The sequence below is a fragment of the Hyperolius riggenbachi genome, chromosome 6 (assembly GCF_040937935.1).
Source record: "Hyperolius riggenbachi isolate aHypRig1 chromosome 6, aHypRig1.pri, whole genome shotgun sequence".
NCBI classification, from domain to species: Eukaryota; Metazoa; Chordata; class Amphibia; order Anura; family Hyperoliidae; genus Hyperolius; species Hyperolius riggenbachi.
In genome coordinates this window covers 59,107,677-59,122,137 of record NC_090651.1, presented here as the reverse complement: position 1 = coordinate 59,122,137, position 14,461 = coordinate 59,107,677, and the positions used below count along the sequence as shown (strand labels likewise).

General features: G+C 43.4%; 1 protein-coding gene across 15 annotated transcripts in view; it reads left to right on the top strand.

Annotated features, from left to right (window-relative positions):
- The window catches only part of NFIA (nuclear factor I A), a 678,234-nt gene that overhangs the window by 636,498 nt on the left and 27,275 nt on the right, over positions 1–14,461 (top strand). For all 15 annotated transcript variants that reach the window (XM_068239372.1, XM_068239376.1, XM_068239384.1 and 12 more), the window contains one exon: positions 7,348–7,439. In XM_068239372.1, coding sequence (XP_068095473.1) covers positions 7,348–7,439 — 92 coding nt within the window. The remainder of the gene's footprint in view (positions 1–7,347; positions 7,440–14,461) is intronic.

The following is a 14,461-nucleotide window of genomic DNA, read 5'->3' as shown; positions in this document are numbered from 1 at the left end:
CCAGCTTCCTTCTGTCTTGGATGGAAGAGGTTGGGGGGGGGGGGGGGGGGGGGCACGGCACTCAACCCTTCCATTTGGCGCCTGTAACAGCCACACACCTCAGGGGACATGGCTTCATTGAGGGACAGTGGGGGTGGGAGGCGCAGAGATGTGGGAGTGGTACAGGAGTTCTCCTCCCATAACACACTTCACTATATCCTAAGGAGTCCCAACAGTACTGATGGGCGCTGGAGCAGTGGGGAGGAGCTTTGACCCCATGTAATGTCTGGCTAAATGATGGGGAGACGTCGCCAAGATGATGGGGAGGGCTTTGGGGTTGGAAGGTGCACAACCAAGCTACTTAGAGGTACAGGTAGAGTTTAGTTACATTAAAAAAAAAATCATCATTCCTGGAATTACCATAGGCCTGTTCAATAAAACTATGTAAATAGTAGATGGAAATAGGAAGACTACCTAGTGATATCACAGTTTTGCTATAGAGTTGTTGCCATGCTTGGACGTTTCATTCAGTGATGCATCCTGCTAATTATTAGCACTTTTTTCTTTTTATCTCTTCAGCACAAAATACTGTTGACGCTTTTAAAAAACAAGCTGAAACTGACAGCTTCTCGTTGAGGCTGCTTGATGGAGGCAGCTCATTTAACGATATTTACGATCCCACTTAAGTTCTATTTCATAATTAAATAAGAGGCTGAGATGCGATAATTTGCCATCATTGCTTAGCCATTTAATTATTCCTGAACCCGAGACAGGCGTTTGCGAGCGGCTAGCGGTGGAAATGACGGTTGTGGTCACATTTAAGCTTTTGATGTTTTGCGGAAATGGGTTTGACACCCTGAACTCGCGTGGCTTTACTGTTCAACATCCAATTAGTATTTCCTAAAGGGAGAGGAGGGTTTAAGTAGCATATAAAAAGTCCTGCTAACATTCCGGTTAATATAACTTCACTATGACCTTTTAACGCCGACTTACTGATAAGACAGAGCTTGTTATGGGGCCAGTTTTTGTGTTTATTACAAGATGGAAAGGTGATCCAATGCTTCATAGCAAAACCGTGAAGGTGTGTGATAGGGTGGTGTTAGTATATTGTGCTTTGTTGCTTTTATAGTGTCTGCTTTTTTTTTTAATTTTGAGGCTTTGGATTTTACCTTTAAAGGGAACCCAATATGCAGGCTGCCATATTTATTTCCTATTAAACAATACTAGTTGCCTCGCAGCCCTGCTGATCTATTTGGCTACAGTAGTGTCTGCATTACACCAGAGACTCATTCAGATTATAATAAAAAGGATTTCCTACTGAATAGGTACTGACCCTAGCCAGGATTCAAGCCCTGGTCTCCTATGCCAGAGCCCTTTACCAGTACACTATCCAGCCACTGCTAGAAGATGAAACATTATCTGCTTGGAAAAAACTGAGAGGGACATGGAGGCTGCCATATTTATTTCCTTTTAAACAATACCAGTTGCCTGGCTGTCCTGCAGAGCCTCTGCCTCGAATACTTGTAGCTGTAGACTCTGAACAAGCCTGCAGCAGATCAGGTGTTCCTGATGTTGTCAGATCTAACAAGATTAGCTGCATGCTTGTTTCTGATCTTATTCAAACAGCCAAACAGACCAGCAGGACTGCCAGGCAACTGGTATTGTTAAAAAGGAAATAAATATGGCAGCCTCCATGTTCTTCTCACTACACTTGTCCTTTAAGGATAGGCATTTAGGAAAAACTGTATACTAAGTGAGGAGGTTAGGTGTTTAAAGTGGACCTGAACTCATAACTCCTCTCTGCTCTAAAAGAATCACAACAGCATAATAACCTTTACACAAAATTATTTGTTACAGCTGATACAAATCCTAAAATAAATTTGCAGTTTCTACTTCCTGATTCATGGAAGCAGACATATTGTTAACAGCCTGTGCTTTTAAATGGCCTTATCTGCCATAGGCAGTCATGTGACACAAGGGAGGATCAAATTACAAGTTGTGATTAGACACAAATGAGGTGGAATTAAACAGGCTAAACTCTCTAAATACTTCCAGGGTGCATTTCTTTACGTTTTCCTTCTGTCCTGTGCAAGAGTTCAGGTCTACTTTAAGAAACACTGTGCATTTAGAGGGATATCTGGGTTAGGTTTTGGGAAGGGATTTATGTTAGGATGGCTGTTAGCGGTGGACATTAGGGAAAAAAAAAAACCTGCATTACTGGCAGGAGCTTGCATTATGGGGAGGTTTATGTTTGGCATTAGGGAGGAGAAGGGCATCCTGATTTAGGTATACTAAATCAATGAGGAACAGTGCGAACACTTCAAAAGTACCAACAAAAAGCTGATAGTAAAGTATTGTTAACAGCACATTACTGATATGCAATTAGGATGACCTGATTAATTGACTAAATGTTTCTTTTCTTTTGCAAACCTGAAACTGATACAGTGATCAGATTGATCCTGCCAGTTTGCATATGTGTGTACAGATTGACAGTCTGATTTTGCATAGCTCAATGCAGACTGACAGACCCATTTTGCATCAGTGCAGACTGACACACCCATTTTGCATAGATCTCAGTGCAGACTGACACACCCATTTTGCATAGATCAGTGCAGACGGACATGCCCATTTTGCATAGATCTCAGTGCAGACTGACACACCCATTCTGCATAGATCTCAGTGCAGACTGACACACCCATTTTGCATAGATCTCAGTGCAGACTGACACACTAATTTTGCATAGATCAGTGCAGACTGACACGCCCATTTTGCAAAGATTAGTGCAGGCTGACACACCCATTTTGCATAGATCGGTGCAGACTAACACACCCATCGGCTATAGATCCGTGCAGACTGACACACCCATTTTGCACATACTGGGAGGAGCTGTTTACAATAGCTCTAGGTCAGTGATGGCTAACCTTGGCACTCCAGCTGTGGTGGAACTACAAGTCCCATGAGGTACTGCAATACTCTGACAGATCTAAGCATAACTCAGGGAGGCAGAGGCATGATGGGATTTGTAGTTTTGTGACAGCTGGAGTGCCAAGGTTAGCCATCACTGCTCTAGGTAGTATATACAGTTCTTAGGCCCCCTGCACACTGCATGCGATTCCGATTTTTAATCGTTACTGCATGCTGCGTTTTTTCTGTGTTTTTTGTTAATAGCATTCAGGGAAAATCGGAATCGCAAATCGGATTTGCAGTGTGCAGGGAGCCTTAAAGTGCATAGAGCGGATCTGGAGTGGATTGCAAAAAGAAAGTCCACTGCAAGTCTAGGAAGGTCTCTCCTACTAATGCATGCTCCTTGTATCACCCTCTCCAGCAGCGCAGATCACGCGCCTCCCCCTGGTAAATTGCCCTACACGTTAATCACTTCTCAGGAATGTATCGGGACAGCTTACAAAATGTAAATGACTTTGTGGGCTTGTGGTCTCGCACTGCTTCTATTTGCAGAAGTGTTCAGCGATAATGTAATTATTAGAGCGCTGAAGTGGACTCATGACTCGCAGGCTTCACCGTCGTTCCTGATGGCCTGGATCCCCTCCAACTCCGCAATAACGCTTTGAACCTGAAATTGATTCCGGCTTCTGCTATGCAGAATAACCTGTCCCCAATTCACAGACTCAATTTCCCCCTTACATTTTCCGTTACAGTTTATGAAAGGAAAAACTTGCCGTGAGATCAAAAGTTTCAATAAAGAGGAACTCCGTGCTATTTAAAAGCATGATTGGTAATATTTTATAATAAAGCCATGCTTTAACTGTAACTGCAATTTCATTTAATAATAATCTATCATCCTCAAATCAGCGACATGTATATTACAAGCGTATTACAGAGAGTTTGAGTCTTGCTTGTTGCTGTGCTGCAGTGATCTGTCCTCATATTTAACCCTTAACCACTTGAGGACCACAGTGCTAAACCCCCCAAAAGACCAGGCTGTTTTTTCTGTAACTGGCCACTGCAGCTTTAAGGCCAAGCTGCAGGGCCGCACAAACACAGCAGACGAGTGATCCCCCCCCCCCTTTTCCCCCCACCAACAGAGCTCTCTGTTGGTGGGGTCTGATCGCCTCCCCAGTGTTTTTTTTCAATTTATCAATATTTTTTTATTGTTTTTTTACTATTTATTTTTTTTTAACCCCCCCCCCCCCCCCCCCCCGGCCAGCCAATCGTGGCGGTCGGCTGTCATAGGCTTCTGCCTACGAGAGCCGATCATTCTCTTGTCCCCCAGGGGGACAGCCGTGTCAAACGTCTGTCCCCAGTACAGCACTGCTGCCGGTCCCCAGTACAGTGCTGTACATGTACATACACGGCGATTAGGCCGTCTAACAGTCTTCTGAAGAGGGGGCGGAGCTCCGCCCCCCGAGCAGGAGATGCGCGCGATCTCCTGCAAACTGCAGTCCCATGACTTGACGCCACTCGGTGTTAGGCGGTCCTGGGGCTGCCGCCACACCCATGGGCGTGGAGCTGTCTTAAGGTAGTTAAGGTGCGTACACACGTCCAACTTTTTCGAACAACTTGTCGTTTGAACAGTCGTTCAGATGTCATGTACACACTGACCAACAAAGTGGCAGATATGCCAATTTACATGTCGTTTAACCAACTTCATAATGGACAATGGACTGGATAGAACAATGGACTAGATTAAATGACTGATCAAACGACTTGTTGTTTGAACTCTATTAGTGTACGCATGTACGGACCTAACAGTCGTTAGAATGACAGTTGGGCCAATGGATCCGCTGAACAGATCGGCCAAGACGGCTGTTGTCAGTTGCTTGACAGCGCGTACACACGTCCAACTTGTCGCTCAAACAGCAAGTTGTTCGAAAAAGTTGGACAGGTGTACGTACCTTTTAACTGCCAGCTAATTAAAGGACAACTGAAGGGAAAGGGGTTGTGGAGGCTGCCAAATGTATTTCTTTATAAGTAATATCAGTTGCCTGGCTGGCCTGCTGATTTTCTGCCATAGACCCTGAACAAGCATGCAGCACATCAAGTGTTTCTGACATTATTGTCAGATCTGACAAGATTAGCCGCGAGAGAGAGAGAGATATTTAGATTCCCTGGACTGTAATCCTTGTAGCAGTTACAGCAAACATAGGTAGAGTCATTCTGAAAAGCCCCTCACACCAGCGTTCTGTTGAGATGTTTGCAAGGTTGTACGGTTTCGCTTTTTTGGGAGGGTTGAGCAATGTTATAGCTATAGAATTCATTCTTTTTAAAAACAATTCTGCTTCACAATGGCTCGTCTTGCAATCATGTATTGATAAGCCAACACATTTAAACCTCTTGCTTTACATTGTGTAGGTAGTACTTATGCCACCAGAAGAGCTTTGACCTGTTATGGACTCCCCTAGACCTGTAAAGATGTCCTACAGGATCTGACTTCAGTATTTTAGCAGCAGGTTCTTTTAGTTGTAAGCTCCTTCAGAAGTTGGGTCTGCAGGGGTGCTTTGACTAGCCTGTGGCTACACAGACTCATATGCAGCAAGAACGATGCGCTTTGTATTTTGATACCTTTTTCCTAAAGCCAGTACTAAGTTTTCCAGCAATTTGTGCTACTCTAGTTTTCTTGTGTGATAAAACCAGATGCCTTTGATACTTTCACACATCAAAAAATCATGCTCATGACCCTGTCGAAAGTCACTGGTTGTCCTTCCTTGGACCACTTTCGGTAGCTACTAACCACTGTACCTGATATTGTGGAAATTCTGTGACCCCATCACATTACAATTCCATACAAATCCCACCCACTTTAATAAGGTAATTTGCATTACTAACTTCTAACATTACAACTGGTGCAGAGACGAGCAACAAAATTGATACGTGGGATGGAAGGTCTCACTTATCAAGAAAGGTTAGATAAACTGGGTTTATTTAGTCTAGAGAAAAGACGCCTTAGAGGAGATCTAATTAACATGTATAAATACATCAGAGGGCAATATAATAGCTTGGAGGATGAGCTTTTTGTCCCTAGGCTTTCTCAAAGGACTAGAGGACATGATCTGCTCATGGAGGAAAAAGTTTTAGCCATTTATTTAGGAAAGGGTTCTTTACAGTTAGAGTGATTAAGATGTGGAATGCATTGCCACAGGAAGTTGTTATGGCAAACTCTATACCTGCATTTAAAGGGGGCTTAGATGCTTTCTTTGCGTTGAAAGACATCCATGGCTACAATTACTAGGTTATGCCTAATGATGTTGATCCAGGGATTTTGTCTGATTGCCATCTGGAGTCGGGAAGGATTTTTTCCCTTTAGGGGCTAATTGGACCATGCCTTGTAAGGGTTTTTTTGCCTTCCTCTGGATCAACAGGGATATGTGAGGGAGCAGGCTGGTGTTGTACTTTATACTGGTTGAACTCGATGGACGTATGTCTTTTTTTTCAACCAAAATAACTGTAACTATATATGTAACTATGTAACTGAATGGTGTAAATATATATATATTTATTTATTTTTTAACTAGTAAAACCCCCATAACGTACTGATAATGATGGATTCCTCCCAAAAACTGGCTTTAGTTTGTAGTAGGACTATAAAACTGACATTAGTAGGAATTAGATTGCAAGCGCCTCTGAAGAACAGTCAGTGATGTGACTACATACTCTGTAAAGCACTGCAGCGCTATTTAAATACATAGTAATACATAATTTTAGCTACCATCTTTGCAATGGGAAAACGGCTAAACATTCAAATTACTAATATTCAATAGAACAGTAGGTATCATTGCCCATTTATACTACTACATTGTGCTAAGTGATAACCACTAATGCAGAAGCAGAGCAGGATAAAATGTTCTTGTATCGGGGAATCCGATTGGCTCCTTGTCTTAACTTGCTCAGCCATTCAAGTTTTTGGCCTCAGAAGGAGGTGGTACTAATTAAAAGCAGGTGGGAGATGTTAGGGCCTGTTTCCACAACACGCAGATTGGATGCAGAAAAACTGACTCCAATGAATGCCTAGGGGCCTGTTTCCACTAAACACAATTTTTCTGATGCAGATTTTCCCATAGGCATTCATTGGAGTCAGTTTTTCTGCATCCAATCTGCATGTAGTGGAAACAGGCCCTAATGTATCTTCAGGTGAATAATGTCACAGCTGTCTCTATTCTTTTTCAAACTCTGAGAAGAATTAACTAGAAATGCATAACGTCTCTGAACGTGCTGAACAAACAGTGATACTAGTCATTCCTCCATAATACTCATAACTTTGGTTTACTGAAAAACTGTCTTCCTCTACAAGGCTTAAATTGCATTTTTTACAGGTGCAAATGTCTTTAATGCTTTTGTTTTGTTGTGTGTAGTTTTTTTGATTGCTTGATTGACTTTTTCCATTGATGATATTCATATCTTTGTCCTTCACAGCCTACTCTACACCCAGCACTTCCCCAGCAAACCGATTTGTCAGTGTTGGACCACGCGATCCAGGCTTTGTAAATATCCCACAACAGACTCAGGTGCGTAAAATATACATATATATTAATATACTATAACTTCTCTCTCCTATCCTCAGTGTAAAGTGAACCTGAGGTGAAAATAAACGGATGAGATAAATCCCAGGGTTTTATTCTACATTTAAACATTTACAAAGTAGGTTGAATGTTTTACTGTCTCTGCTCAGTGGCAGCCTATTACGTGTCTTGAGTTAGAAAAAAGTCAATTATTCATGTATTTATTCACTCCTTGCCTTCAGTTGTATTCTGCCAGGAAAACTTTTATGGCTGTAATTTGCTTATCAGTGATGTTTACTATATTCCCGGCAAGACAGAAGCTGTCACTTCCATGCCTAGAAATAGACTCTTTCAGGCAGCAAAATAAAACAAGTAAAACCGCCTGGTTATTAATGTTTTGTACTGTACATGCACATGTTTCATGTCACATATCACATCGGATACACTTTAAGCATGCTTCCAGTCATAATAATAAGCCCAAACTGTTATCAGTGTAGATAAATATGGTCAGTGAGTTGCAAATAATTTAGACCTGCATGTAAATTGCATGCAGCTTAGAAAAGGGACAATCAAAATCTGTAAAGTCAGAATTATTTGCATTTCATGGGCCCTCTCTGTGTCACCAGGCTGAAATCAAATAGTCTTCTATGAATTATTGCTTTCATTATATTCTGGAAGTATTCTCTGAATTCATGTTCCTTATAAATGTCTCTTGCTACAGTTACTCCCTCTATAGCATCTGAACAAACAAGACCGGAATGCATAAAGCCCAGTCATATCTGCTTGTGTATATACTTTATATACTCGAGTATAAGTCTAGAAATTTAGGTCTGATTCACTTCGTAAAAATATAGGGGTCGACTTATACACAAGTCACTGACAACACTGAGCCCACTGAGTTATGTGTGTACTAATGGTGACATTCCCATTTGCAGCAATTTACCCCGTGGTAAGTGATACTTTGAGGAAAGGTAATGCCAAGAAAACACAGGTCTGAAAGTCCTGGCCTCAACAATTAACAAGGAAAGGGACAGAGGAGAAATACTGGGCTGCATAAAAGGGAGTGAATAATTGCAGCACTTGGAGGCCTGTAGGAGTTATTGGCTACACTTAAGGGACAGGAGGGATTAATGGCTGCAATACTGTATGCAGTGCATTCAGTCGATTCATTAACCCCTCCTGAGCCCCAAGTGCAGCCATTAACTTTGCTGGGTAGACTTATACTGAGTCAATAAAAAATTCCAGCTAAAGAGGTTTGAATATTGGAGTCGACTTATACACAAGGTCGACTTGTATTCGAGTATATACGGTAGTCTACTGAGAAGTGAGCTGAGGTTTCTATTCCCCTCCAGTGATCCCCCTCGCTTCTGTTGCGCAGGCAGCTTTTCTGAAAAGTAATTCAAAATCATAAAACTTTTTTGTGCTTGTCACATATTCTGGATAATAGGATTGCCTGGATATGCCTTAACAATATCTCCCCCTATGCTGCTATTGCGGCCTTCCTTGCCGCAATAGCTGCATAGGGGGTGATATTGTGGCTGGGAACGCGAAGAATCACACGCGTACCCAGCCTGTCGGCTCCTGACGGCGAAACCGGAAGTAGCCGCCGGCGGGGACGGGAGGATCGGAGGGACATGCCGAGGGCACCAATCAGCTGCAGGGGGCTGAGGGAACTCATTTTTTTTTCGGCTTAAGTGTCACTTTAAGCATTTTTCAGTTGGTGAAAAAGTACTATCAAAATTATTTTGAGTATTTTCTTGCTTGTTGGTGGTTTAAAAGGCATTTTATGACACGCTGTGAAAATATCACCTAGGAGAAAAAGAGAATTGCATATGGGCCAAGGGCAGAAAATGATAGGAAGTAAAAACTTGTCACAAAAGTTTAGTGCATTAGGATCCAAGTGTCTTAATGGTTTCTCTGATTACTTCTACTTACTAATGAGTTATGCCAACAAAAGTTCTCTGAAAGACATTTTAGGTCCAGTCAGCATTACTCCACAATAATCCAATGTCCTCTCCTGTAATTGCGATGATATTTAATGATGATCAGGCAATATTTTTGATAGTCACATCCCGTTAATTTCATCTTTTAACTCTGGCCGCTGATTATATGCCTCCTGTTTTACTTTACAGTCGTCTGCATACTTTCAGCCTGTACCCGCATTATAGGCACTCATCATCTTTGTTCTATTTTAAAACCAAACAACTATTCTCGCCATTCCAAGAATTGCTTAACACGACACTGGCTGAGAGATTTGACAGAATATCACAGGTGCAGAATTCAAACCCTCATAAATCATATGATTTAGAACCCTTCCATCAGTCCGTGTTGGTGATATATGCTGCACACTGGCAGAGCACAGGACATTTTATGGTTGCGGAGACTGTCTTAAAATGGCTCTGACATTACACACGGAAGGTAAACAGTTTGGTTCACATAGTGCTTGGATCCATACAGACCCTTACCCACTATGCATACCGTATATACTTGAATACAAGTCAACCTCGTATATAAGTCGACTCCAATATTCAACCCTCTTAAGCTGTAAAGTTTTATTAACTCAAGTATAAGTCTATCCAGCAAAGTTAACAGCTGCACTTGGGGACCAGGAGGGGTTAATGACTGCACTGCATACAGTATTGCAGCCATTTACACAGCCCACCATTTCCCCCCTGCCCCTTTCCTTGTATATTGATGTGGCCAGGACTTTCAGACCTGTGTTTTCTTGGCTTTTCCTTTCCTCATAGTATCACTTTCAAATGGGTAAATTGCTGCCAATCGGAATGTCACTATTAGTACACACATTAATCAGTGTGCTCAGTGTTCCCCATGACTCGTGTATAAGTCAACCCCTATACTTATGAAGCGAATTGGACCTAAATTTCTAGACTTATACTCGAGTATATACAGTTATTTCCCACCATCGGCTATTCTTTTGATGGACAAGCATTTATTTTAGCGATATTGCAACGTGGGTACAGGCGCACGATTACGCGAATGATGTTGGGGAATGTGGGCAACAAACAGCGACAATGATTGTCACTTCGGATCATTAAGATCCCCAACGACTCCTGCAGAAAGTACTGCGATCGATTGAACTATCGTTTGTGTGCCGTCGCATATAGCCACCTGCAGGAGGATGGATCGGGGAACGCTCGTCATCGTGTGATGTCGTTGGGATCCATCTTCTTGCGTCGTGAGGGGAGTATTCCACTTCAAGTGAATCAGAGGTGAAAATAAACTAATAAGATAAACAATTATATGAATCCTCCTATTCCTAAAAATGACTAAGTATCCCAGAGTTTTCTTTTATATTTAAACATTTACAAAGTAGGTTTAATGTTTTACTGTCTCTAATCAGTGACCGCCTATTAAGAGTCTCAATGTTAGAAAACGGTCAATGCTTCATACATTTTAGCTTTCCCTGCCTTCAGAAGTTGTATTCTGCCAGGAAAACTTTTATGGCTGTAATTCGTTTATCAGTGCAATGCAGTATGACGCGCAGCAGAAGGGAGGAAGACAGAGGAGGAAGAAGCGAGGAAGCCTGCGCATGTGCAGAGAGAACCCGCAGGCTTCCTGTTCCGAGGTCACAGCACAACTTTCAGCAGAGTTGCCGCTGTAATATAATTTAGAACGGCCAAACCGGGAGGCAAAGACAAAGGGCAGGGCGAGTGTATTGTCATTACCAATTATACGTGGGTATGCTTGAATGCATATCCAGTGCCTTTGCTCAGGGTCTCTTCAAGTGCTTCAGAAAACAGGACTGTATTCGACCCAGTGGGTCTTATAGCTCAGAGGAGCACTTTTGCGTAGATAACTGAAGAAACTCTTTTCTTTGCTACTAATGTTCTATTTCTTAGCTGTACTACACATACAATTCATTCTATCATAAGTTTATTTTCACTTCAGGTTTGCTTTAATGAAAACCACTTGTCCTTATAAAAGACCCATTAGATGTAAGCCTAGCTGCATTGAAAACCGCACTCTCCTATTTCTATATATGGAGTTACACTTTTACCATTCACATTGAATGGAGCTCCATTTAGCCTGCATGGGCTTCAGTTGTGCAGTTTGCGGTCAGATTCTCATAGCAGCCAGTTAGAATTCACTTCACTGCTTGACGTTCCTGTTTGTGTTTAGCCAATCTCCTGGAGCCCCGCTGAGTGTCCAGTCACACATCCATAACAGATAATGGTGTATCAAATTAGTCTGCCGTGTTACCGTATCAGGCGCTGCGATCGATACATGGATCCTTCTGTCAGGGAGGTCGCTACAGTAATTGTTACAAGAGATGAATAGAAAGCGAGGAGGCTTCCAAGTGAAGCAAAATTAATAAATAAAATATAATGTTTAGTTCCGTCCCTTTCATTTTACTTGCGCATCGTTGTGTTTACACTGCAGAGAATGCTCTGCATAAGTTAATCATTTGGCTGTACATTATTTATGGAGAGCGAAGGGCTTAGCTACTTCGGGGAAGTCAGAAGCTTCGATGTACGCATTGATCCAGCACAGGTGATGTGGACGCGAAACAGACCCTGCACCCCCCTCCTGTCTGTAGACCCTGCACCCTCCTCCCCCTCATCCTTCTGCCTGTAGATCCTGACCCCCCCCCCCCCCCCATCCTCCTGTCTGTAGACCTTGCACCCTCCTCCCCCTCATCCTTCTGCCTGTAGACCCTGACCCCCTCCTCCCCCCCCCATCCTCCTGTCTGTAGACCTTGCACCCTCCTCCCCCTCATTCTTCTGTCTGTAGTCCCTGACCCCCCCCCTGCCATCCTCCTGTCTGTAGACCTTGCACCCTCCTCCCCCTCATTCTTCTGTCTGTAGTCCTTGCACCCTCCTCCCTCTCATCCTTCTGTCTGTAGACGAACCTGACCCCCCCCCACCCTCCTGTCTGTAGACTCTGCACCCCCCCATCCCCTGAACCCCCCCCTCCTGTCTCTCTGTGTCCTGCTTCAGGCCCCTATCAAATCACATTTGTTTGACTGTCAGCTCTGTGCTCGATTTACCTGAGCAACTGATTTTTCTCATTTTTAAATTATTATTATTATTTTATTTTTTTTTATTTATATAGCGCCAACATATTCCGCAGCGCTTTACAAAGCACAATAAGACGACAAGGGGAACATAGATACAACTAACAAATGTACAACAGAGTTCCAAGCAGCACAAATATTGTTACAAGAACAGTAAACATTAGGAGGATGACCCTGCCCTTGCGAGCTTACAATCTAATGGGTGGTGGGGGACACACTAGGTAAGGGGTGGAGGATGGATGAGGCAGGGATTCTTTGCCTCTGATTACATTGTGACAGACAAGTAAATAAGGGCTATAGAATGTTATAAGCTTGTCTGAAAAGGTGTGTTTTAAGAGTGCGTTTGAAGATGTCCAGGTTTGGAGCATGATGTACAGGCTGTGGAAGAGAGTTCCAGATAAGGGCTGATGCTCGTGTAAAGTCCTGGATGCGAGCATGAGAGGAGGTGATCAGCTTAGATGCCAGGAGAATTTCTTGGGAGGAGCGAAGGTTGCGGGAGGGACAATATCTTGAGATTAGTGAGGAGATGTATGGAGGAGACAACTCGTGGAGGGCTTTGTATGTTAGAGTCAGGAGTTTGAACTGGATCCTCTGGGTGATGGGTAACCAGTGGAGAGAATGGCACAGTGGGGCTGCATCGGAAGAGCGTGTGGAAAGGTGAATGAGGCGGGCCGCTGAATTTAGAAGGGATTGGAGAGGAGCTAGCCTGTTTTTTGGTAGGCCACAGAGCAGGGTGTTGCAGTAGTCTAGGCGGGAGATGATTAAGGCATGAACAAGCATTTTGGTGGCCTCTTGTGTGAGGAAGGGACGGATACGGAATATATTTTTGAGCTGGAAATAGCAGGTGGTGGATAATGAGGCAATGTGAGGTTTAAAGGAGAGCTCTGAGTCAAGTATAACCCCCAAGCAGCGGGCCTTAGTGGTTGAGGTTATTGGGGTGTTGTCTACCGTTATGGTTGCAATTGGTGGGGGTGTAGATTGCAATGGTGGAAAAATCACAATTTCCGTTTTAGTCATGTTGAGTTTGAGGAAGCGGGAGGACATGAATGCAGAAACGGCACGTAGACAGTCGGGGACTTTGGATAGTAGTGAGGACAGGTCAGGAGCTGAGAGATAGATTTGGGTGTCATCCGCATAGAGGTGATACTGGAAGCCAAAAGAGTTAATTAGTTGTCCCAGGCCACGGGTGTAGATTGAGAAAAGAAGTGGCCCAAGAACAGAGCCTTGAGGTACACCAACAGACAGTGGGTGTGGAGAGGACTTGGTGTTAGAGAAGGAGACAGTGTAAGAGCGTCCAGAGAGATAAGAGGAGATCCAGGAATGTGCTTGTCCCTTGATTCCTAAAGATGACAGTGTCTGCAGAAGCAGAGCATGATCAACCGTGTCAAAGGCAGAGGATAGGTCAAGGAGTATTAGAATGGAGAACTGGCCTTTGGATTTAGCTACCAGTAGGTCATTAGCAACTTTCATGAGGACAGTTTCAGTGGAATGGTGTGTGCGGAATCCAGATTGAAAGGGGTCAAGTAAGGAGTTGGTAGAGAGAAAGGCAGACAATTCTGAATGGATGTGATGTTACAGCAGTTTAGAAGCAAAGGGGAGGAGCGAGACAGGACGGTAGTTGGATAGAGAAGTTGGATCAAGAAAGGGTTTTTTGATTAGTGGTGTGATGATAGCTTGTTTGAATAAGGAAGGAAAAGTGCCAGTGGAGATAGACAGGTTGAATAGAGTTGTTAGAGCGGGATTAAAGGAGGAGGAAAGCTGGGGGGTTAGATGAGAGGGAATGGGGTCCAGGGCACAGGTAGTGAGATGCGCTTTGGAGATTAGTGAGGAAAGACACTGTTAAGTTAGTGTGGTGAAAGATGTTAGAGTGGGAGACTGGTCTTGTGGAGCGGGGGGAAGGCAGTTAGTGGTGGGTGAGGGTGCAGGCGGACAGAAGGAATTTATAGGTGACGGCTGTGCTGGTAAAAATGGTTGCGTGTTGAAGCTATTACGT